General features: G+C 41.5%; 3 protein-coding genes and 1 long non-coding RNA gene across 5 annotated transcripts; all 4 read right to left on the bottom strand.

The window, feature by feature from the left end:
• Window positions 1-1,366: 1,366 nt before the first annotated feature.
• Window positions 1,367-2,179, bottom strand: LOC142879521 (uncharacterized). The gene is made up of 2 exons (XR_012925314.1): window positions 2,081-2,179; window positions 1,367-1,981 (listed from the first exon to the last, which is right to left on the bottom strand). It is a non-coding gene; the product is annotated as an uncharacterized LOC142879521 (long non-coding RNA).
• A 2,582-nt stretch (window positions 2,180-4,761) lies between these two features.
• On the bottom strand, window positions 4,762-21,697 carry LOC142879512 (hepcidin-like). Of its 2 annotated transcripts, none has more exons than XM_076012863.1 (3): window positions 21,301-21,673; window positions 21,120-21,212; window positions 4,762-5,049 (listed from the first exon to the last, which is right to left on the bottom strand). In XM_076012863.1, the coding sequence occupies exons 1-3, from the start codon at window positions 21,385-21,387 to the stop codon at window positions 4,948-4,950; spliced, it is 282 nt and encodes a 93-aa protein (XP_075868978.1). In that variant the 5' UTR covers window positions 21,388-21,673; the 3' UTR covers window positions 4,762-4,947. The 2 variants fall into 2 exon arrangements, with proteins under 2 accessions (XP_075868978.1, XP_075868977.1); XM_076012862.1 differs by lacking the exon at window positions 4,762-5,049 and adding an exon at window positions 20,919-21,020 and having other exon boundaries at window positions 21,301-21,697.
• LOC142879510 (hepcidin-like) lies at window positions 11,931-12,664 on the bottom strand. Its single transcript, XM_076012860.1, has 3 exons — window positions 12,499-12,664; window positions 12,327-12,410; window positions 11,931-12,218 (listed from the first exon to the last, which is right to left on the bottom strand). Exons 1-3 carry the CDS (start codon window positions 12,583-12,585, stop codon window positions 12,117-12,119), a joined length of 273 nt encoding a protein of 90 aa, XP_075868975.1. The 5' UTR covers window positions 12,586-12,664; the 3' UTR covers window positions 11,931-12,116.
• LOC142879511 (hepcidin-like) lies at window positions 14,987-15,747 on the bottom strand. The gene is made up of 3 exons (XM_076012861.1): window positions 15,555-15,747; window positions 15,383-15,466; window positions 14,987-15,274 (listed from the first exon to the last, which is right to left on the bottom strand). The coding sequence occupies exons 1-3, from the start codon at window positions 15,639-15,641 to the stop codon at window positions 15,173-15,175; spliced, it is 273 nt and encodes a 90-aa protein (XP_075868976.1). The 5' UTR covers window positions 15,642-15,747; the 3' UTR covers window positions 14,987-15,172.
• Window positions 21,698-23,401: the final 1,704 nt, after the last annotated feature.

Below are 23,401 nucleotides of genomic sequence, written 5' to 3'. Positions count from 1 at the left end.
GTTCATCGCAGGGCCACATAGAACCAAAAAGCCATTCACTCTCACATGCACACCTACGGACAATTTAGAGTGTTCAAATGACCTCACGTGCGTGTTTTTGGAGTGTGGGAAGAAGCCGGAGAACCTGGAGAGAACCCACACAGATACAGGGAGAACAAGCAAACACCACACAGAAAGGTCCAAGGCCCGGAATCGAACCCACGACCTTCTTGCTGTGAGGCGGCAACGCTAACCACTGCGCCACCGTGTCGCCGTGTCACCCCCCAACCCCAGCCCTGTTTTTTGTTTTTTGTTTTCCAAAAATTAAAGCTGTGTTCTTAAATCATGATACTTACTTAAATTTTTTTCATTTTATCAGTTTTGGATAGATGCAATAGATTGATAGTGATTGAGTGGTGGTTGAGTGAATCCCAGGCTGGTGCAGGAATCCTCAGAACTTGCAGCAGAAGCCACATTTTGTCACGTTGCGACAGCAGATACAGCAGCAACGACACTGTAAAATTCTCCATCTGATGACCTCTGGCATCTGTGAGAAGGACAAGAAAAATGAGCAAAGTGTTCAATAGCAGCATCGCCTCTCACTTTGTTCATCCTCTCTGCTTCTGCTCAGTGCGTGGAGGTCTTCATGTTTGGAGGCTTTGACGTCTTCCACTGCTTCAATCCTCTGACTCTTCTGGTGACTCTTGTCAGCTCCTTGGACTTCTCCTGTCTGATGCTGGTCGACAGCTCATGTGACAGTATTTATACCCACTGGGCATCATCACTGAAAGAAAAATGTTTATTTAGAAACCTCTTCTAAATGATCTTTTTATCACTTTAATAAAATATTGGTTATGAAAAAAGATAAAAGGAATCTGCCCTGTTTCTTGTGTAAATGTTTGTCTGAATAAAAACACGTTTTTATAAACCTTAGCATGTGAGACCTTTTGTCACTTTAGTAAAAGTTAGTAAATAATAAAATAATTGCACAAATTTTGTCTCTCTTGTTTTTCTTTTCTTTTTTTATTTTTTTTTACCAAGGTCAATAATATTTTTTGTCATCTTAGTTAATGTTAAAAGCCATTAATTTTTAGTGGCTCAATAGAGTGAAGGAACAAAAGGAAACAGAGCTGAACCAATTTTTCAAGAGGCAAACTAATGGTCTTAGTCACATGGACTGAGTGTGGGGCACCAACACATGAGACTGTATCTTTGAAAGGTGGCTTAAAAGTATGATATACTTATAAGTAAAGTAATGCCAGTGATTAACATGGAAATCAACTGCACGGAAGCTGAAAAAAAAATAAACTAAGCATTTAGAAGTTTATCGTTTTACACTATTTTTAGGACTGTGAAAAGATATAGAAAATAACATAAGACACCTATCTTCTACAAAAACTTCTAGTAATCTTTATTGAAGGGAGACATAATGAACTGAAAAGAATAACTTGAAACCTTAACAGAAGGAATTTCACTAATTGCTCAGGTTTGTGAGAATATATAGAGACAGGATTTAAGGAAGAAAAAAAAAGATAGATAGCCCAATAGAGTGAAATGCAATGTACCCAAGTTGTGGCATATTTCTCTTTACTGATTATTGTGTCTTTTAAACCGGTAGTACATTTACAAGTATTTATGTGGGGTTTTTTTAAGAGACAATGAGGACATGTCAGGAAAATGGACATTTATTGAAAGATTCCAAAAGCTTATCGCAAAAAAATATTTTGAAGAAAGACAGTTTGTCCAAGAAATATACTTGGAAAAAGAATTGAAACATGTTCAGTCCCTGATAACCAAAGATGTATTTTATTTTTGTTTGTTTATTTTAAGAGTTTTGTCGAAAAATGATGGATAGTAATTGAGTGGTGGTTGAGCGAATCCCAGGCTGGTGCTGGAATCCTCAGAACCTGCAGCAGACGCCACATCCTCTCATGTTGGGGCAGCAGCCACAGCACCAACGGCAGGCAGCAGGGCTCCGCTTGGATCTGCTGCTGTACGGCATCTGTGTGAAGGACAAGAGACGTGAGCAAGGTGTTGATCTGCAGCATCACCTCTCACTCTGTTGCTCCTCTCTGCTTCCACACAGTGTGTGGAGACTCACCTTCCAGGAGTCCACTGACGACTCTTCATTCACAGCTGCTGCTGCTTCTGCTGCTGGAGTGTCAACATACACTGGCACATCAAACTCAGCCACCTGTCAATGAGTGCATCAATCCAGTGACATTAAGAGTGTTTCAGTGCAGCTGATGAGAGAATGAAATGAGCGCAGGTAAAGTTCTTACTTCAGAGAGAGGAACAGCAGAGCTCTCCTGGATACAGATGATGGTGAGCACGACGGCCACGGCAACAGCAACACTGAAGGTCTTCATGTTTGGAGGCTTTGACGTCTTCCACTGCTTCAATCCTCTGACTCTTCTGGTGACTCTTGTCAGGTCTTTGGACTTCTCCTGTCTGATGCTGGACTGGAGCGCATATGACAGTATTTATACCCACTTGGCCTCATCGCTGACAACACCTACAAGTATAGAAGTTGCTGTCAGGAACCTGCTTGCATCACATACTGCTGGGATGCTGGGAATGAGAGTAGGAAATCCCCCCAAAACCACCAATAAATTGTGAAATGAGAGACCTTGTATTACAATGACACTCCATGTATAAATGTAAGAAACTTCTATATTCATATTTATATAAAGTTTTCCCTTTCGAACCTCAAATCAGCTGCCATTGATTATGAGATGCTCGTTGTTTGAGTCATTTGCCTTCAGTTAGTGAGGACTTAGTCATGAAGACAGCATTGTTTTTTAAATTTTAGGTAAGTGCAATCATTGTTGGACATAAAGTCTGAGTGTATAATTTCCAAAGTTTCTTTCACCCAAGATCAAGATCAAAGGTCAAAGTGCACTTCCTGATTGAACCACTGTCCCCTCTTTCTACATCTCTGGCAGTCAGGAAATCTCTCTTTGTCTCCCCTCAAGAAAACAAACATGAACCCTAACAATTTGATAATTCTTGAGCTTTTAGTGAAATAAAATTATATTGTTTTCTTTTTTAGTTTTCCCAGCTGATTTCTATGTCTAATTAAAAGAAAAGGAACCTTGATTGTCTTAAACAATAAAATACAGATATTGCTTTAAGAAGAACAGATGACATGCAGTCACATCGGTCACAAAATGCTTGAGTTAAAGAAAAAAATACATTTATCTTTTGACATTTATCGTGCATTTGCCGCAAGTCCTCCTTAATATTTAGTGGTCAGGTCAAAGGAGCTACTGTCAGGAACCTTCTTGCGCCACTCTCTGAGGAGTGCTGGGAATGAGCATGGAAGTCTGATGACAACACAACAAAATCAATATATTGGGAAATAAGCGAATAGATTACATCCTCAACCAATCACACTTGTCCTGCTGTCATTCATGTCTCCTATTATAAAGAGACTCCAATTATTAATGCAACTAAAAATACTTAGAGAATGTTTTACCTCCTTCACTTGGAAAACATTATTTTACATCTTTATGAAACACACTGTGCACATATGAATGTCATGTTGGAGGCTTCCAGACATCTCTCGTTACCAATCATATAACTTTAATGGCAATTTTATATAAAAAAGGAAACATATGGATACGCTCTTTAGAGTAGACAATTTAGCTTTATTTGCTGTTGAATGAGCAACATATGAGGGAGAAACAGTAACAACAAATATCACACTTAATCTGTAACACAACAGTATAGAAGCATCCTCTAATATTTACAAGCACAATTTAAGATTAATGTGTTTCAGAGCAAAGTCATAACTGGACAGATGAATTTGGTGCAGGACCAATCACCAATGGAACCTGCAGCACATGCCACATCCATACAAGAAGGGACATGCAGCCACAGCAACGGCCATGTTGGGCCCCTTTACTTTCTGCCATCTGTGTGAAGGACAAGAGACATGAACAAGATGTTGATCTGCAGCATCGCCTCTCACTCTGTTGCTCCTCTCTGCTTCTACCCAGTGTGTGGAGGCACTTTGGAGGGGGAAAAAAAAAAAAATGTTGTGTATCTTCTCTGTGTGAAGTGAACAAACCTTGGTGGTGGCATTTAACATTGCTTGACCCACAGCGGCTGGATCCTCAAAGTACACTGGCACGTTCACATTCACCTTCTGTCAATCAGTCAGTTGATCAATCCAGAGACAAGAAGAGTGCAGCTGATGAGAGAATGAAATGAGTGCAGGTAAAGTTCTTACTTCAGGGAGAGGACCAGCAGAGCTCTCCTGAATAAAGATGACGGTGGGCACGACCGCCACGGCAACAGCAACACTGAAGGTCTTCATGTAGAAGGGCCTGGTTAATTAGGGCTTTGTGGGTGAGTATGAGGATTTTGAAGTCAATACGTTGTGGGACAGAGAGTCAGTGTAGATTTTGGAGGAGAGGGGTGATGTGGTCACGAGAACGGGTGCGAGTGAAGAGGCGTGCTGCAGAGTTTTGGATGAATTGGAGTTTGTTGAGAAGTTTGGGGGTTGTGCCGTAGAGGACGCTATTGCAGTGGTCAATGTGGGATGTGATGAAGGCGTGCAACAATGTATAATTAACGTGGATCAATTGATTATCGTGGCTGGACCAGCTCAGTGGTCTGCTGGTAGAGTGTCCGCCCTGACACTGGTAGGTTGTGGGTTTGATCCCCGGCCGGGTCATACCAAAGACTGTCTCACACACTAGTGCAGTATAACTGTTGGTATGAATTTGAAACAAAACTTATATGAAAACAGAGAGCATGAAAACTCATCAGAAACAATTTTTGCCCATTTCTTTTTAATGCTTGACCTTATACAGAAACATGTTGAGTAACTGACAACCACAGATTTCATTTTTGTTTTTTTATTTGTTTTTGTTTTTCTAACTTATTTTAAGAGTTTTGTTGAAAAATGATGGATAGTAATTGAGTGGTGGTTGAGCGAATCCCAGGCTGGTGCTGGAATCCTCAGAACCTGCAGCAGACGCCACATCCACTCATGTTGGGGCAGCAGCCACAGCACATACGGCAGGCAGCAGGGCTCCGCTTGGATCTGCTGCTGTACGGCATCTGTGTGAAGGACAAGAGACGTGAGCAAGGTGTTGATCTGCAGCATCACCTCTCACTCTGTTGCTCCTCTCTGCTTCCACCCAGTGTGTGGAGGCACTTTGGACTCACCTTCCAGGAGTCCACTGACGCCTCTTCATCCACAGTTTCTGCTGCTGGAGTGTCAACATACACTGGCACATCAAACTCAGCCACCTGTCAATGAGTGCATCAATCCAGTGACATTAAGAGTGTTTCAGTGCAGCTGATGAGAGAATGAAATGAGCGCAGGTAAAGTTCTTACTTCAGAGAGAGGAACAGCAGAGCTCTCCTGGATACAGATGATGGTGAGCACGACGGCCACGGCAACAGCAACACTGAAGGTCTTCATGTTTGGAGGCTTTGACGTCTTCCACTGCTTCAATCCTCTGACTCTTCTGGTGACTCTTGTCAGGTCTTTGGACTTCTCCTGTCTGATGCTGGACTGGAGCTCATGTGATGGTATTTATACCCACTTGGCCTCATCACTGACAACACCTAAAGCAAAGGGGCTACTGCCAGGAACCTGCTTGCATCACAGACTGCTGGGATGCTGGGAATGAGCGTAGGAAATTCCTCCATCTATCATTCGTTTGGTCTCTTATTTGTGTAAGATGTCAGACATTGACACTTAATGAGTGTGTTTCATGTTTCTCTCAGTTGTTTTTGCTATAAAATATTTATGATTATTCCAGTTGGTTTGTCGTGAATTTAATAAAATACCCATGGTCAAAATGAACACATTTATTTATATTCCTTATCATGTGACCTTTTTATCACTTTTGTAATATTACTGGTAAATCATAAAAGCATTGCATGAATTTGGTCTTTCATGAAGCTCAACAAATATTTTAAATATCAAATGTTCAATGTGTCCAATGCGTTCAGAATCAAAAACTTTGCAAAAAAAAACCAAAACAACCTGTTTACGTTAATGTCTGTTATCTGATGCCCCTTTTCATCTCTTACACCAGCTGTGATGTTAGAAAATACAAGCAAATGTTGATTATTAGCGAATCAAAACACAATAGCCATTCAACTTACTGTCTCCGTAGAGCGAGAAAAACAAATATCTATTTTCTTCCATTTGCATTCTGATAGAGCCCTTTAAGTATTACATATCAGGCCTTTAAATTATAATAAAGCAGAAAAAATAAAATGTAATACAGGAGTACATGAGTTTAGTGAGGTTTTTTCTATCTGCTTCGGTGTGTATTTATTTAAACTTGTGTATATGTTTGAACATGTGTTGTAATCAGTGTTTGTACTTTCAACAGGTGAAGAAGGAGATGAAATTTCTCTAAAGACTGGATTTTCCCAAAGTATGAAGCAACAACATAAATCCCCCGTTTGACATGAGGTCGTTGTCAGCAGCCAGTTAGGGTTAAGGTTATGGTTAAGGTAAATGTCACTTTTTTTGATAAACTACCCATTTCCTTTATAGGTGAGGAAGCAAAAAACTAAAGCTAGAGAAGAGTCTGTGGCATTCTGGCCATAGTTTGTCTGTAAGAGAAAATTGAAAACGCAGCTTTAATTTCACCTTTTATCCTCACAAAAACACTGACCAGAGGTTCTCTCAGTCTCCCATCTAGCTGCAAAGCTATATGGGAAAAGACATAGAGCTGGAAGGGCAACCACAAATTCTGTATAGAATCATTTGACAACAAACTGTTGATTTAAACTATCAATACACTGCCGTTTAAATTCAGTTGTGCTGTTGAGAGATTTCATTGTCTCTAACACAAAAATTCAGGCTGTTCTGTTCAAATTCAAAATGGATTCACATTCAGTTTGTAGTTGCAAAGAGTCATAAAAAGGACATTTAATTTTGAGCAAAAGTCTTAATTCAAACAGGCTCGATGTGTCATGAAGTGGTCTGTGGTCAGTGACGACAAAGTTTGACAACTATTATGTCTTTTAAACAAGTCGTACATTCAAAACCAGTCATGTGATTTAAAAAAGAGATACTGTTGGAATCTGTGAGAAGTATTGAAGTTTGTTAAAAGGTTCCATACATTTATAGCCCTGTTTTCATTCATTCATTTTCTATACCCGCTTCTTCCTGAGCTCAGGGTCACGGGGGTCTGCTGGAGCCTCTCCCAGCTGTCATAGGGCGAAGGCAGGGTGACACCCTGGACACGTTGCCAGTTCATCGCAGGGCCACATAGAACCAAAAAGCCATTCACTCTCACACCTACGGACAATTTAGTGTGTTCAAATGACCTCAAATGCGTGTTTTTGGAGTGTGGGAAGAAGCCGGAGAACCTGGAGAGAACCCACACAGATACAGGGAGAACAAGCAAACACCACACAGAAAGGTCCAAGGCCCAGAATCGAACCCACAACCTTCTTGCTGTGAGGCGGCAACGCTAACCACTGCGCCACCGTGTCGCCGTGTCACCCCCCAACCCCAGGCCTGTTTTTTGTTTTTTGTTTTCCAAAAATTAAAGCTGTGTTCTTAAATCATGATACTTACTTAAATTTTTTTCATTTTATCAGTTTTGGATAGATGCAATAGATTGATAGTGAGTGGTTGTTGAGTGAATCCCAGGCTGGTGCAGGAATCCTCAGAACTTGCAGCAGAAGCCACATCTTGTCACGTTGCGACAGCAGATACAGCAGCAACGACACTGTAAAATTCTCCATCTGATGACCTCTGGCATCTGTGAGAAGGACAAGAAAAATGAGCAAAGTGTTCAATAGCAGCATCGCCTCTCACTTTGTTCATCCTCTCTGCTTCTGCTCAGTGCGTGGAGGTCTTCATGTTTGGAGGCTTTGACGTCTTCCACTGCTTCAATCCTCTGACTCTTCTGGTGACTCTTGTCAGCTCCTTGGACTTCTCCTGTCTGATGCTGGTCGACAGCTCATGTGACAGTATTTATACCCACTGGGCATCATCACTGAAAGAAAAATGTTTATTTAGAAACCTCTTCTAAATTATCTTTTTATCACTTTAATAAAATATTGGTTATGAAAAAAGATAAAAGGAATCTGCCCTGTTTCTTGTGTAAATGTTTGTCTGAATAAAAACACGTTTTTATAAACCTTAGCATGTGAGACCTTTTGTCACTTTAGTAAAAGTTAGTAAATAATAAAATAATTGCACAAATTTTGTCTCTCTTGTTTTTCTTTTTTTTTTTTCTTTTTTTTTTACCAAGGTCAATAATATTTTTTGTCATCTTATTTAATGTTAAAAGCCATTCATTTTTAGTGGCTCAATAGAGTGAAGGAACAAAAGGAAACAGAGCTGAACCAATTTTTCAAGAGGCAAACTAATGGTCTTAGTCACATGGACTGAGTGTGGGGCACCAACACATGAGACTGTATCTTTGAAAGGTGGCTTAAAAGTATGATATACTTATAAGTAAAGTAATGCCAGTGATTAACATGGAAATCAACTGCACGGAAGCTGAAAAAAAAATAAACTAAGCATTTAGAAGTTTATCGTTTTACACTATTTTTAGGACTGTGAAAAGATATAGAAAATAACATAAGACACCTATCTTCTACAAAAACTTCTAGTAATCTTTATTGAAGGGAGACATAATGAACTGAAAGGAATAACTTGAAACCTTAACAGAAGGAATTTCACTAATTGCTCAGGTTTGTGAGAATATATAGAGACAGGATTTAAGGAAGAAAAAAAAAGATAGATAGCCCAATAGAGTGAAATGCAATGTACCCAAGTTGTGGCATATTTCTCTTTACTGATTATTGTGTCTTTTAAACCGGTACTACATTTACAAGTATTTATGTGGGGTTTTTTTAAGAGACAATGAGGACATGTCAGGAAAATGGACATTTATTGAAAGATTCCAAAAGCTTATCGCAAAAAAATATTTTGAAGAAAGACAGTTTGTCCAAGAAATATACTTGGAAAAAGAATTGAAACATGTTCAGTCCCTGATAACCAAAGATGTATTTTATTTTTGTTTGTTTATTTTAAGAGTTTTGTTGAAAAATGATGGATAGTAATTGAGTGGTGGTTGAGCGAATCCCAGGCTGGTGCTGGAATCCTCAGAACCTGCAGCATACGCCACATCCTCTCATGTTGGGGCAGCAGCCACAGCACCAACGGCAGGCAGCAGGGCTCCGCTTGGATCTGCTGCTGTACGGCATCTGTGTGAAGGACAAGAGACGTGAGCAAGGTGTTGATCTGCAGTATCACCTCTCACTCTGTTGCTCCTCTCTGCTTCCACCCAGTGTGTGGAGGCACTTTGGACTCACCTTCCAGGAGTCCACTGACGCCTCTTCATCCACAGTTTCTGCTGCTGGAGTGTCAACATACACTGGCACATCAAACTCAGCCACCTGTCAATGAGTGCATCAATCCAGTGACATTAAGAGTGTTTCAGTGCAGCTGATGAGAGAATGAAATGAGCGCAGGTAAAGTTCTTACTTCAGAGAGAGGAACAGCAGAGCTCTCCTGGATACAGATGATGGTGAGCACGACGGCCACGGCAACAGCAACACTGAAGGTCTTCATGTTTGGAGGCTTTGACGTCTTCCACTGCTTCAATCCTCTGACTCTTCTGGTGACTCTTGTCAGGTCTTTGGACTTCTCCTGTCTGATGCTGGACTGGAGCGCATATGACAGTATTTATACCCACTTGGCCTCATCGCTGACAACACCTACAAGTATAGAAGTTGCTGTCAGGAACCTGCTTGCATCACATACTGCTGGGATGCTGGGAATGAGAGTAGGAAATCCCCCCAAAACCACCAGTAAATTGTGAAATGAGAGACCTTGTATTACAATGACACTCCATGTATAAATGTAAGAAACTTCTATATTCATATTTATATAAAGTTTTCCCTTTCGAACCTCAAATCAGCTGCCATTGATTATGAGATGCTCGTTGTTTGAGTCATTTGCCTTCAGTTAGTGAGGACTTAGTCATGAAGACAGCATCGTTTTTTAAATTTTAGGTAAGTGCAATCATTGTTGGACATAAAGTCTGAGTGTATAATTTCCAAAGTTTCTTTCACCCAAGATCAAAGGTCAAAGTGCACTTCCTGATTGAACCACTGTCCCCTCTTTCTACATCTCTGGCAGTCAGGAAATCTCTCTTTGGCTCCCCTCAAGAAAACAAACATGAACCCTAACAATTTGATAATTCTTGAGCTTTTAGTGAAATAAAATTATATTGTTTTCTTTTTTTAGTTTTCCCAGCTGATTTCTATGTCTAATTAAAAGAAAAGAAACCTTGATTGTTGAGAAGAACAGATGACATGCAGTCACATCGGTCACAAAATGCTTGAGTTAAAGAACAAAATACATTTATCTTTTGACATTTATCGTGCATTTGCCGCAAGTCCTCCTTAATATTTAGTGGTCAGGTCAAAGGAGCTACTGTCAGGAACCTTCTTGCGCCACTCTCTGAGGAGTGCTGGGAATGAGCATGGAAGTCTGATGACAACACAACAAAATCAATATATTGGGAAATAAGCGAATAGATTACATCCTCAACCAATCACACTTGTCCTGCTGTCATTCATGTCTCCTATTATAAAGAGACTCCAATTATTAATGCAACTAAAAATACTTAGAGAATGTTTTACCTCCTTCACTTGGAAAACATTATTTTACATCTTTATGAAACACACTGTGCACATATGAATGTCATGTTGGAGGCTTCCAGACATCTCTCGTTACCAATCATATAACTTTAATGGCAATTTTATATAAAAAAAGGAAACATATGGATACGCTCTTTAGAGTAGACAATTTAGCTTTATTTGCTGTTGAATGAGCAACATATGAGGGAGAAACAGTAACAACAAATATCACACTTAATCTGTAACACAACAGTATAGAAGCATCCTCTAATATTTACAAGCACAATTTAAGATTAATGTGTTTCAGAGCAAAGTCATAACTGGACAGATGAATTTGGCGCAGGACCAATCACCAATGGAACCTGCAGCACATGCCACATCCATACAAGAAGGGACATGCAGCCACAGCAACGGCCATGTTGGGCCCCTTTACTTTCTGCCATCTGTGTGAAGGACAAGAGACATGAACAAGATGTTGATCTGCAGCATCGCCTCTCACTCTGTTGCTCCTCTCTGCTTCTACCCAGTGTGTGGAGGCACTTTGGAGGGGGAAAAAAAAAAAATGTTGTGTATCTTCTCTGTGTGAAGTGAACAAACCTTGGTGGTGGCATTTAACATTGCTTGACCCACAGCGGCTGGATCCTCAAAGTACACTGGCACGTTCACATTCACCTTCTGTCAATCAGTCAGTTGATCAATCCAGAGACAAGAAGAGTGCAGCTGATGAGAGAATGAAATGAGTGCAGGTAAAGTTCTTACTTCAGGGAGAGGACCAGCAGAGCTCTCCTGAATAAAGATGACGGTGGGCACGACCACCACGGCAACAGCAACACTGAAGGTCTTCATGTAGAAGGGCCTGGTTAATTAGGGCTTTGTGGGTGAGTATGAGGATTTTGAAGTCAATACGTTGTGGGACAGAGAGTCAGTGTAGATTTTGGAGGAGAGGGGTGATGTGGTCACGAGAACGGGTGCGAGTGAAGAGGCGTGCTGCAGAGTTTTGGATGAATTGGAGTTTGTTGAGAAGTTTGGGGGTTGTGCCGTAGAGGACGCTATTGCAGTGGTCAATGTGGGATGTGATGAAGGCGTGCAACAATGTATAATTAACGTGGATCAATTGATTATCGTGGCTGGACCAGCTCAGTGGTCTGCTGGTAGAGTGTCCGCCCTGACACTGGTAGGTTGTGGGTTTGATCCCCGGCCGGGTCATACCAAAGACTGTCTCACACACTAGTGCAGTATAACTGTTGGTATGAATTTGAAACAAAACTTATATGAAAACAGAGAGCATGAAAACTCATCAGAAACAATTGTTGCCCATTTCTTTTTAATGCTTGACCTTATACAGAAACATGTTGAGTAACTGACAACCACAGATTTCATTTTTGTTTGTTTATTTGTTTTTGTTTTTCTAACTTATTTTAAGAGTTTTGTTGAAAAATGATGGATAGTAATTGAGTGGTGGTTGAGCGAATCCCAGGCTGGTGCTGGAATCCTCAGAACCTGCAGCAGACGCCACATCCTCTCATGTTGGGGCAGCAGCCACAGCACCAACGGCAGGCAGCAGGGCTCCGCTTGGATCTGCTGCTGTACGGCATCTGTGTGAAGGACAAGAGACGTGAGCAAGGTGTTGATCTGCAGCATCACCTCTCACTCTGTTGCTCCTCTCTGCTTCCACCCAGTGTGTGGAGGCACTTTGGACTCACCTTCCAAGAGTCCACTGACGCCTCTTCATCCACAGTTTCTGCTGCTGGAGTGTCAACATACACTGGCACATCAAACTCAGCCACCTGTCAATGAGTGCATCAATCCAGTGACATTAAGAGTGTTTCAGTGCAGCTGATGAGAGAATGAAATGAGCGCAGGTAAAGTTCTTACTTCAGAGAGAGGAACAGCAGAGCTCTCCTGGATACAGATGATGGTGAGCACGACGGCCACGGCAACAGCAACACTGAAGGTCTTCATGTTTGGAGGCTTTGACGTCTTCCACTGCTTCAATCCTCTGACTCTTCTGGTGACTCTTGTCAGGTCTTTGGACTTCTCCTGTCTGATGCTGGACTGGAGCGCATATGACAGTATTTATACCCACTGGGCCTCATCGCTGACAACACCTACAAGTATAGAAGTTGCTGTCAGGAACCTGCTTGCATCACATACTGCTGGGATGCTGGGAATGAGAGTAGGAAATCCCCCCAAAACCACCAATAAATTGTGAAATGAGAGACCTTGTATTACAATGACACTCCATGTATAAATGTAAGAAACTTCTATATTCATATTTATATAAAGTTTTCCCTTTCGAACCTCAAATCAGCTGCCATTGATTATGAGATGCTCGTTGTTTGAGTCATTTGCCTTCAGTTAGTGAGGACTTAGTCATGAAGACAGCATCGTTTTTTAAATTTTAGGTAAGTGCAATCATTGTTGGACATAAAGTCTGAGTGTATAATTTCCAAAGTTTCTTTCACCCAAGATCAAAGGTCAAAGTGCACTTCCTGATTGAACCACTGTCCCCTCTTTCTACATCTCTGGCAGTCAGGAAATCTCTCTTTGGCTCCCCTCAAGAAAACAAACATGAACCCTAACAATTTGATAATTCTTGAGCTTTTAGTGAAATAAAATTATATTGTTTTCTTTTTTTAGTTTTCCCAGCTGATTTCTATGTCTAATTAAAAGAAAAGAAACCTTGATTGTCTTAAACAATAAAATACAGATATTGCTTTAAGAAGAACAGATGACATGCAGTCACATCAGTCACAAAATGCTTGAGTTAAAGAAAAAAATACATTTATCTTTTGACATTTATCGTGCATTTGCCGCAAGTCCTCCTTAATATTTAGTGGTCAGGTCAAAGGAGCTACTGTCAGGAACCTTCTTGCGCCACTCTCTGAGGAGTGCTGGGAATGAGCATGGAAGTCTGATGACAACACAACAAAATCAATATATTGGGAAATAAGCGAATAGATTACATCCTCAACCAATCACACTTGTCCTGCTGTCATTCATGTCTCCTATTATAAAGAGACTCCAATTATTAATGCAACTAAAAATACTTAGAGAATGTTTTACCTCCTTCACTTGGAAAACATTATTTTACATCTTTATGAAACACACTGTGCACATATGAATGTCATGTTGGAGGCTTCCAGACATCTCTCGTTACCAATCATATAACTTTAATGGCAATTTTATATAAAAAAGGAAACATATGGATACGCTCTTTAGAGTAGACAATTTAGCTTTATTTGCTGTTGAATGAGCAACATATGAGGGAGAAACAGTAACAACAAATATCACACTTAATCTGTAACACAACAGTATAGAAGCATCCTCTAATATTTACAAGCACAATTTAAGATTAATGTGTTTCAGAGCAAAGTCATAACTGGACAGATGAATTTGGTGCAGGACCAATCACCAATGGAACCTGCAGCACATGCCACATCCATACAAGAAGGGACATGCAGCCACAGCAACGGCCATGTTGGGCCCCTTTACTTTCTGCCATCTGTGTGAAGGACAAGAGACATGAACAAGATGTTGATCTGCAGCATCGCCTCTCACTCTGTTGCTCCTCTCTGCTTCTACCCAGTGTGTGGAGGCACTTTGGAGGGGGAAAAAAAAAAAAATGTTGTGTATCTTCTCTGTGTGAAGTGAACAAACCTTGGTGGTGGCATTTAACATTGCTTGACCCACAGCGGCTGGATCCTCAAAGTACACTGGCACGTTCACATTCACCTTCTGTCAATCAGTCAGTTGATCAATCCAGAGACAAGAAGAGTGCAGCTGATGAGAGAATGAAATGAGTGCAGGTAAAGTTCTTACTTCAGGGAGAGGACCAGCAGAGCTCTCCTGAATAAAGATGACGGTGGGCACGACCGCCACGGCAACAGCAACACTGAAGGTCTTCATGTAGAAGGGCCTGGTTAATTAGGGCTTTGTGGGTGAGTATGAGGATTTTGAAGTCAATACGTTGTGGGACAGAGAGTCAGTGTAGATTTTGGAGGAGAGGGGTGATGTGGTCACGAGAACGGGTGCGAGTGAAGAGGCGTGCTGCAGAGTTTTGGATGAATTGGAGTTTGTTGAGAAGTTTGGGGGTTGTGCCGTAGAGGACGCTATTGCAGTGGTCAATGTGGGATGTGATGAAGGCGTGCAACAATGTATAATTAACGTGGATCAATTGATTATCGTGGCTGGACCAGCTCAGTGGTCTGCTGGTAGAGTGTCTGACTGGTAGGTTGTGGGTTTGATCCCCGGCCGGGTCATACCAAAGACTGTCTCACACACTAGTGCAGTATAACTGTTGGTATGAATTTGAAACAAAACTTATATGAAAACAGAGAGCATGAAAACTCATCAGAAACAATTGTTGCCCATTTCTTTTTAATGCTTGACCTTATACAGAAACATGTTGAGTAACTGACAACCACAGATTTCATTTTTGTTTGTTTATTTGTTTTTGTTTTTCTAACTTATTTTAAGAGTTTTGTTGAAAAATGATGGATAGTAATTGAGTGGTGGTTGAGCGAATCCCAGGCTGGTGCTGGAATCCTCAGAACCTGCAGCAGACGCCACATCCTCTCATGTTGGGGCAGCAGCCACAGCACCAACGGCAGGCAGCAGGGCTCCGCTTGGATCTGCTGCTGTACGGCATCTGTGTGAAGGACAAGAGACGTGAGCAAGGTGTTGATCTGCAGCATCACCTCTCACTCTGTTGCTCCTCTCTGCTTCCACCCAGTGTGTGGAGGCACTTTGGACTCACCTTCCAAGAGTCCACTGATGCCTCTTCATCCACAGTTTCTGCTGCTGGAGTGTCAACATACACTGGCACATCAAACTCAGCCACCTGTCAATGAGTGCATCAATCCAGTGACATTAAGAGTGTTTCAGTGCAGCTGATGAGAGAATGAAATGAGCGCAGGTAAAGTTCTTACTTCAGAGAGAGGAACAGCAGAGCTCTCCTGGATACAGATGATGGTGAGCACGACGGCCACGGCAACAGCAACACTGAAGGTCTTCATGTTTGGAGGCTTTGACGTCTTCCACTGCTTCAATCCTCTGACTCTTCTGGTGACTCTTGTCAGGTCTTTGGACTTCTCCTGTCTGATGCTGGACTGGAGCGCATATGACAGTATTTATACCCACTGGGCCTCATCGCTGACAACACCTACAAGTATAGAAGTTGCTGTCAGGAACCTGCTTGCATCACATACTGCTGGGATGCTGGGAATGAGAGTAGGAAATCCCCCCAAAACCACCAATAAATTGTGAAATGAGAGACCTTGTATTACAATGACACTCCATGTATAAATGTAAGAAACTTCTATATTCCTATTTATATAAAGTTTTCCCTTTCGAACCTCAAATCAGCTGCCATTGATTATGAGATGCTCGTTGTTTGAGTCATTTGCCTTCAGTTAGTGAGGACTTAGTCATGAAGACAGCATCGTTTTTTAAATTTTAGGTAAGTGCAATCATTGTTGGACATAAAGTCTGAGTGTATAATTTCCAAAGTTTCTTTCACCCAAGATCAAAGGTCAAAGTGCACTTCCTGATTGAACCACTGTCCCCTCTTTCTACATCTCTGGCAGTCAGGAAATCTCTCTTTGGCTCCCCTCAAGAAAACAAACATGAACCCTAACAATTTGATAATTCTTGAGCTTTTAGTGAAATAAAATTATATTGTTTTCTTTTTTTAGTTTTCCCAGCTGATTTCTATGTCTAATTAAAAGAAAAGAAACCTTGATTGTCTTAAACAATAAAATACAGATATTGCTTTAAGAAGAACAGATGACATGCAGTCACATCAGTCACAAAATGCTTGAGTTAAAGAAAAAAATACATTTATCTTTTGACATTTATCGTGCATTTGCCGCAAGTCCTCCTTAATATTTAGTGGTCAGGTCAAAGGAGCTACTGTCAGGAACCTTCTTGCGCCACTCTCTGAGGAGTGCTGGGAATGAGCATGGAAGTCTGATGACAACACAACAAAATCAATATATTGGGAAATAAGCGAATAGATTACATCCTCAACCAATCACACTTGTCCTGCTGTCATTCATGTCTCCTATTATAAAGAGACTCCAATTATTAATGCAACTAAAAATACTTAGAGAATGTTTTACCTCCTTCACTTGGAAAACATTATTTTACATCTTTATGAAACACACTGTGCACATATGAATGTCATGTTGGAGGCTTCCAGACATCTCTCGTTACCAATCATATAACTTTAATGGCAATTTTATATAAAAAAGGAAACATATGGATACGCTCTTTAGAGTAGACAATTTAGCTTTATTTGCTGTTGAATGAGCAACATATGAGGGAGAAACAGTAACAACAAATATCACACTTAATCTGTAACACAACAGTATAGAAGCATCCTCTAATATTTACAAGCACAATTTAAGATTAATGTGTTTCAGAGCAAAGTCATAACTGGACAGATGAATTTGGCGCAGGCCCAATCACCAATGGAACCTGCAGCACATGCCACATCCATACAAGAAGGGACATGCAGCCACAGCAACGGCCATGTTGGGCCCCTTTACTTTCTGCCATCTGTGTGAAGGACAAGAGACATGAACAAGATGTTGATCTGCAGCATCGCCTCTCACTCTGTTGCTCCTCTCTGCTTCTACCCAGTGTGTGGAGGCACTTTGGAGGGGGAAAAAAAAAAAAAATGTTGTGTATCTTCTCTGTGTGAAGTGAACAAACCTTGGTGGTGGCATTTAACATTGCTTGACCCACAGCGGCTGGATCCTCAAAGTACACTGGCACGTTCACATTCACCTTCTGTCAATCAGTCAGTTGATCAATCCAGAGACAAGAAGAGTGCAGCTGATGAGAGAATGAAATGAGTGCAGGTAAAGTTCTTACTTCAGGGAGAGGACCAGCAGAGCTCTCCTGAATAAAGATGACGGTGGGCACGACCGCCACGGCAACAGCAACACTGAAGGTCTTCATGTAGAAGGGCCTGGTTAATTAGGGCTTTGTGGGTGAGTATGAGGATTTTGAAGTCAATACGTTGTGGGACAGAGAGTCAGTGTAGATTTTGGAGGAGAGGGGTGATGTGGTCACGAGAACGGGTGCGAGTGAAGAGGCGTGCTGCAGAGTTTTGGATGAATTGGAGTTTGTTGAGAAGTTTGGGGGTTGTGCCGTAGAGGACGCTATTGCAGTGGTCAATGTGGGATGTGATGAAGGCGTGCAACAATGTATAATTAACGTGGATCAATTGATTATCGTGGCTGGACCAGCTCAGTGGTCTGCTGGTAGAGTGTCCGCCCTGACACTGGTAGGTTGTGGGTTTGATCCCCGGCCGGGTCATACCAAAGACTGTCTCACACACTAGTGCAGTATAACTGTTGGTATGAATTTGAAACAAAACTTATATGAAAACAGAGAGCATGAAAACTCATCAGAAACAATTGTTGCCCATTTCTTTTTAATGCTTGACCTTATACAGAAACATGTTGAGTAACTGACAACCACAGATTTCATTTTTGTTTGTTTATTTGTTTTTGTTTTTCTAACTTATTTTAAGAGTTTTGTTGAAAAATGATGGATAGTAATTGAGTGGTGGTTGAGTGAATCCAAGGCTGGTGCTGGAATCCTCAGAACCTGCAGCAGACGCCACATCCTCTCATGTTGGGGCAGCAGCCACAGCACCAACGGCAGGCAGCAGGGCTCCGCTTGGATCTGCTGCTGTACGGCATCTGTATGAAGGACAAGAGACATGAGCAAGGTGTTGATCTGCAGCATCACCTCTCACTCTGTTGCTCCTCTCTGCTTCCACCCAGTGTGTGGAGGCACTTTGGACTCACCTTCCAGGAGTCCACTGACGCCTCTTCATCCACAGTTTCTGCTGCTGGAGTGTCAACATACACTGGCACATCAAACTCAGCCACCTGTCAATGAGTGCATCAATCCAGTGACATTAAGAGTGTTTCAGTGCAGCTGATGAGAGAATGAAATGAGCGCAGGTAAAGTTCTTACTTCAGAGAGAGGAACAGCAGAGCTCTCCTGGATACAGATGATGGTGAGCACGACGGCCACGGCAACAGCAACACTGAAGGTCTTCATGTTTGGAGGCTTTGACGTCTTCCACTGCTTCAATCCTCTGACTCTTCTGGTGACTCTTGTCAGGTCTTTGGACTTCTCCTGTCTGATGCTGGACTGGAGCTCATGTGATGGTATTTATACCCACTTGGCCTCATCACTGACAACACCTAAAGCAAAGGGGCTACTGCCAGGAACCAGCTTGCATCACAGACTGCTGGGATGCTGGGAATGAGCGTAGGAAATTCCTCCATCTATCATTCGTTTGGTCTCTTATTTGTGTAAGATGTCAGACATTGACACTTAATGGGTGTGTTTCATGTTTCTCTCAGTTGTTTTTGCTATAAAATATTTAGGATTATTCCAGTTGGTTTGTCGTGAATTTAAAAAAATACCCATGGTCAAAATGAACACATTTATTTATATTCCTTATCATGTGACCTTTTTATCACTTTTGTAATATTACTGGTAAATCATAAAAGCATTGCATGAATTTGGTCTTTCATGAAGCTCAACAAGTTTTTAAATATCAAATGTTCAATGTGTCCAATGCGTTCAGAATCAAAAACTTTGCAAAAAAAAAAACAAAACAACCTGTTTACGTTAATGTCTGTTATCTGATGCCCCTTTTCATCTCTTACACCAGCTGTGATGTTAGAAAATACAAGCAAATGTTGATTATTAGCGAATCAAAACACAATAGCCATTCAACTTACTGTCTCCGTAGAGCGAGAAAAACAAATATCTATTTTCTTCCATTTGCATTCTGATAGAGCCCTTTAAGTATTACACATCAGGCCTTTAAATTATAATAAAGCAGAAAAAATAAAATGTAATACAGGAGTACATGAGTTTAGTGAGGTTTTTTCTATCTGCTTCGGTGTGTATTTATTTAAACTTGTGTATATGTTTGAACATGTGTTGTAATCAGTGTTTGTACTTTCAACAGGTGAAGAAGGAGATGAAATTTCTCTAAAGACTGGATTTTCCCAAAGTATGAAGCAACAACATAAATCCCCCGTTTGACATGAGGTCGTTGTCAGCAGCCAGTTAGGGTTAAGGTTATGGTTAAGGTAAATGTCACTTTTTTTCATAAACTACCCATTTCCTTTATAGGTGAGGAAGCAAAAAACTAAAGCTAGAGAAGAGTCTGTGGCATTCTGGCCATAGTTTGTCTGTAAGAGAAAATTGAAAACGCAGCTTTAATTTCACCTTTTATCCTCACAAAAACACTGACCAGAGGTTCTCTCAGTCTCCCATCTAGCTGCAAAGCTATATGGGAAAAGACATAGAGCTGGAAGGGCAACCACAAATTCTGTATAGAATCATTTGACAACAAACTGATGATTTAAACTATCAATACACTGCCGTTTAAATTCAGTTGTGCTGTTGAGAGATTTCATTGTCTCTAACACAAAAATTCAGGCTGTTCTGTTCAAATTCAAAATGGATTCACATTCAGTTTGTAGTTGCAAAGAGTCATAAAAAGGACATTTAATTTTGAGCAAAAGTCTTAATTCAAACAGGCTCGATGTGTCATGAAGTGGTCTGTGGTCAGTGACGACAAAGTTTTACAACTATTATGTCTTTTAAACAAGTTGTACATTCAAAACCAGTCATGTGATTTAAAAAAGAGATACTGTTGGAATCTGTGAGAAGTATTGAAGTTTATTGAAAGGTTCCATACATTTATAGCCCTGTTTTCATTCATTCATTTTCTATACCCGCTTCTTCCTGAGCTCAGGGTCACGGGGGTCTGCTGGAGCCTCTCCCAGCTGTCATAGGGCGAAGGCAGGGTGACACCCTGGACACGTTGCCAGTTCATCGCAGGGCCACATAGAACCAAAAAGCCATTCACTCTCACATGCACACCTACGGACAATTTAGAGTGTTCAAATGACCTCACGTGCGTGTTTTTGGAGTGTGGGAAGAAGCCGGAGAACCTGGAGAGAACACACACAGATACAGGGAGAACAAGCAAACACCACACAGAAAGGTCCAAGGCCCGGAATCGAACCCACGACCTTCTTGCTGTGAGGCGGCAACGCTAATCACTGCGCCACCGTGTCTCCCCCCCAACCCCAGCCCTGTTTTTTGTTTTTAGTTTTCCAAAAATTAAAGCTGTGTTCTTAAATCATGATACTTACTTAAATTTTTTCATTTTATCAGTTTTGGATAGATGCAAGAGATTGATAGTGAGTGGTTGTTTAGTGAATCCCAGGCTGGTGCAGGAATCCTCAGTACCTGCAGCATACGCCACATCCACTCATGTTGGGGCAGCAGCCACAGCACCAACGGCAGGAAGCAGGGCTCCGCTTGGATCTGCTGCTGTACGGCATCTGTGTGAAGGACAAGAGACATGAGCAAGGTGTTGATCTGCAGCGTCACCTCTCACTCTGTTGCTCCTCTCTGCTTCCACACAGTGTGTGGAGACTCACCTTCCAGGAGTCCACTGACGACTCTTCATTCACAGCTGCTGCTGCTTCTGCTGCTGGAGTGTCAACATACACTGGCACATCAAACTCAGCCACCTGTCAATGAGTGCATCAATCCAGTGACATTAAGAGTGTTTCAGTGCAGCTGATGAGAGAATGAAATGAGCGCAGGTAAAGTTCTTACTTCAGAGAGAGGAACAGCAGAGCTCTCCTGGATACAGATGATGGTGAGCACGACGGCCACGGCAACAGCAACACTGAAGGTCTTCATGTTTGGAGGCTTTGACGTCTTCCACTGCTTCAATCCTCTGACTCTTCTGGTGACTCTTGTCAGCTCCTTGGACTTCTCTTGTCTGATCCTGGTCGACAGCTCATGTGACAGTATTTATACCCACTGGGCATCATCACTGAAAGAAAAATGTTTATTTAGAAACCTCTTCTAAATGACCTTTTTTTCACTTTAATAAAATATTGGTTATGAAAAAAGATAAAAGGAATCTGCCCTGTTTCTTGTGTAAATGTTTGTCTGAATAAAAACACGTTTTTATAAACCTTAGCATGTGAGACCTTTTGTTACTTTAATAAAAGTTAGTAAATAATAAAATAATTGCACAAATTTTGTCTCTCTTGTTTTTCTTTTTTTTTTTTTTTTTTTTATACCAAGGTCAATAATGTTTTTTGTCATCTTAGTTAATGTTAAAAGCCATTAATTTTTAGTGGCTCAATAGAGTGAAGGAACAAAAGGAAACAGAGCTGAACCAATTTTTCAAGAGGCAAACTAATGGTCTTAGTCACATGGACTGAGTGTGGGGCACCAACACATGAGACTGTATCTTTGAAAGGTGGCTTAAAAGTATGATATACTTATAAGTAAAGTAATGCCAGTGATTAACATGGAAATCAACTACACGGAAGCTGGAAAAAAAAAATAAACTAAGCATTTAGAAGTTTATCGTTTTACACTATTTTTAGGACTCAGTCAGTGTAGATTTTGGAGGAGAGGGGTGATGTGGTCACGAGAACGGGTGCGAGTGAAGAGGCGTGCTGCAGAGTTTTGGATGAATTGGAGTTTGTTGAGAAGTTTAGGGGTTGTGCCATAGAGGACGCTATTGCAGTGGTCAATGTGGGATGTGATGAAGGCGTGCAACAATGTATAATTAACGTGGATCAATTGATTATCGTGGCTGGACCAGCTCAGTGGTCTGCTGGTAGAGTGTCTGACTGGTAGGTTGTGGGTTTGATCCCCGGCCGGGTCATACCAAAGACTGTCTCACACACTAGTGCAGTATAACTGTTGGTATGAATTTGAAACAAAACTTATATGAAAACAGAGAGCATGAAAACTCATCAGAAACAATTGTTGCCCATTTCTTTTTAATGCTTGACCTTATACAGAAACATGTTGAGTAACTGACAACCACAGATTTCATTTTTGTTTGTTTATTTGTTTTTGTTTTTCTAAATTATTTTAAGAGTTTTGTCGAAATATGATGGATAGTAATTGAGTGGTGGTTGAGCGAATCCCAGGCTGGTGCTGGAATCCTCAGAACCTGCAGCAGACGCCACATCCTCTCATGTTGGGGCAGCAGCCACAGCACCAACGGCAGGCAGCAGGGCTCCGCTTGGATCTGCTGCTGTACGGCATCTGTGTGAAGGACAAGAGACGTGAGCAAGGTGTTGATCTGCAGCATCACCTCTCACTCTGTTGCTCCTCTCTGCTTCCACACAGTGTGTGGAGGCACTTTGGACTCACCTTCCAAGAGTCCACTGACGCCTCTTCATCCACAGTTTCTGCTGCTGGAGTGTCAACATACACTGGCACATCAAACTCAGCCACCTGTCAATGAGTGCATCAATCCAGTGACATTAAGAGTGTTTCAGTGCAGCTGATGAGAGAATGAAATGAGCGCAGGTAAAGTTCTTACTTCAGAGAGAGGAACAGCAGAGCTCTCCTGGATACAGATGATGGTGAGCACGACGGCCACGGCAACAGCAACACTGAAGGTCTTCATGTTTGGAGGCTTTGACGTCTTCCACTGCTTCAATCCTCTGACTCTTCTGGTGACTCTTGTCAGGTCTTTGGACTTCTCCTGTCTGATGCTGGACTGGAGCGCATATGACAGTATTTATACCCACTTGGCCTCATCGCTGACAACACCTACAAGTATAGAAGTTGCTGTCAGGAACCTGCTTGCATCACATACTGCTGGGATGCTGGGAATGAGAGTAGGAAATCCCCCCAAAACCACCAATAAATTGTGAAATGAGAGACCTTGTATTACAAT

Source organism: Nelusetta ayraudi, unplaced genomic scaffold (genome assembly GCF_046127955.1).
Source record: "Nelusetta ayraudi isolate G7.1 ecotype Tasmania unplaced genomic scaffold, CSIRO-AGI_Nayr_v1 ptg000136l, whole genome shotgun sequence".
Classification (NCBI taxonomy): Eukaryota; Metazoa; Chordata; class Actinopteri; order Tetraodontiformes; family Monacanthidae; genus Nelusetta; species Nelusetta ayraudi.
Note: the sequence above shows the minus strand (reverse complement) of the source record. Positions and strands in the feature narration are given on the sequence as shown.

Coding starts and splice junctions, on each gene's coding strand:
- LOC142879510 (XM_076012860.1), bottom strand. CDS start 12,585: ATGAAGACCTTCAGTGTTGCTGTTGCCGTGGCCGTCGTGCTCACCATC. Junction 12,411..12,498: donor CTGCTGTTCCTCTCTCTGAA/GTAAGAACTTTA, acceptor ACTCATTGACAG/GTGGCTGAGTTTGATGTGCC. Junction 12,219..12,326: donor CGTCAGTGGACTCTTGGAAG/GTGAGTCCAAAG, acceptor TCCTTCACACAG/ATGCCGTACAGCAGCAGATC.
- LOC142879512 (XM_076012862.1), bottom strand. CDS start 21,387: ATGAAGACCTTCAGTGTTGCTGTTGCCGTGGCCGTCGTGCTCACCATC. Junction 21,213..21,300: donor CTGCTGTTCCTCTCTCTGAA/GTAAGAACTTTA, acceptor ACTCATTGACAG/GTGGCTGAGTTTGATGTGCC. Junction 21,021..21,119: donor CGTCAGTGGACTCCTGGAAG/GTGAGTCTCCAC, acceptor TCCTTCACACAG/ATGCCGTACAGCAGCAGATC.
- LOC142879511 (XM_076012861.1), bottom strand. CDS start 15,641: ATGAAGACCTTCAGTGTTGCTGTTGCCGTGGCCGTCGTGCTCACCATC. Junction 15,467..15,554: donor CTGCTGTTCCTCTCTCTGAA/GTAAGAACTTTA, acceptor ACTCATTGACAG/GTGGCTGAGTTTGATGTGCC. Junction 15,275..15,382: donor CATCAGTGGACTCTTGGAAG/GTGAGTCCAAAG, acceptor TCCTTCACACAG/ATGCCGTACAGCAGCAGATC.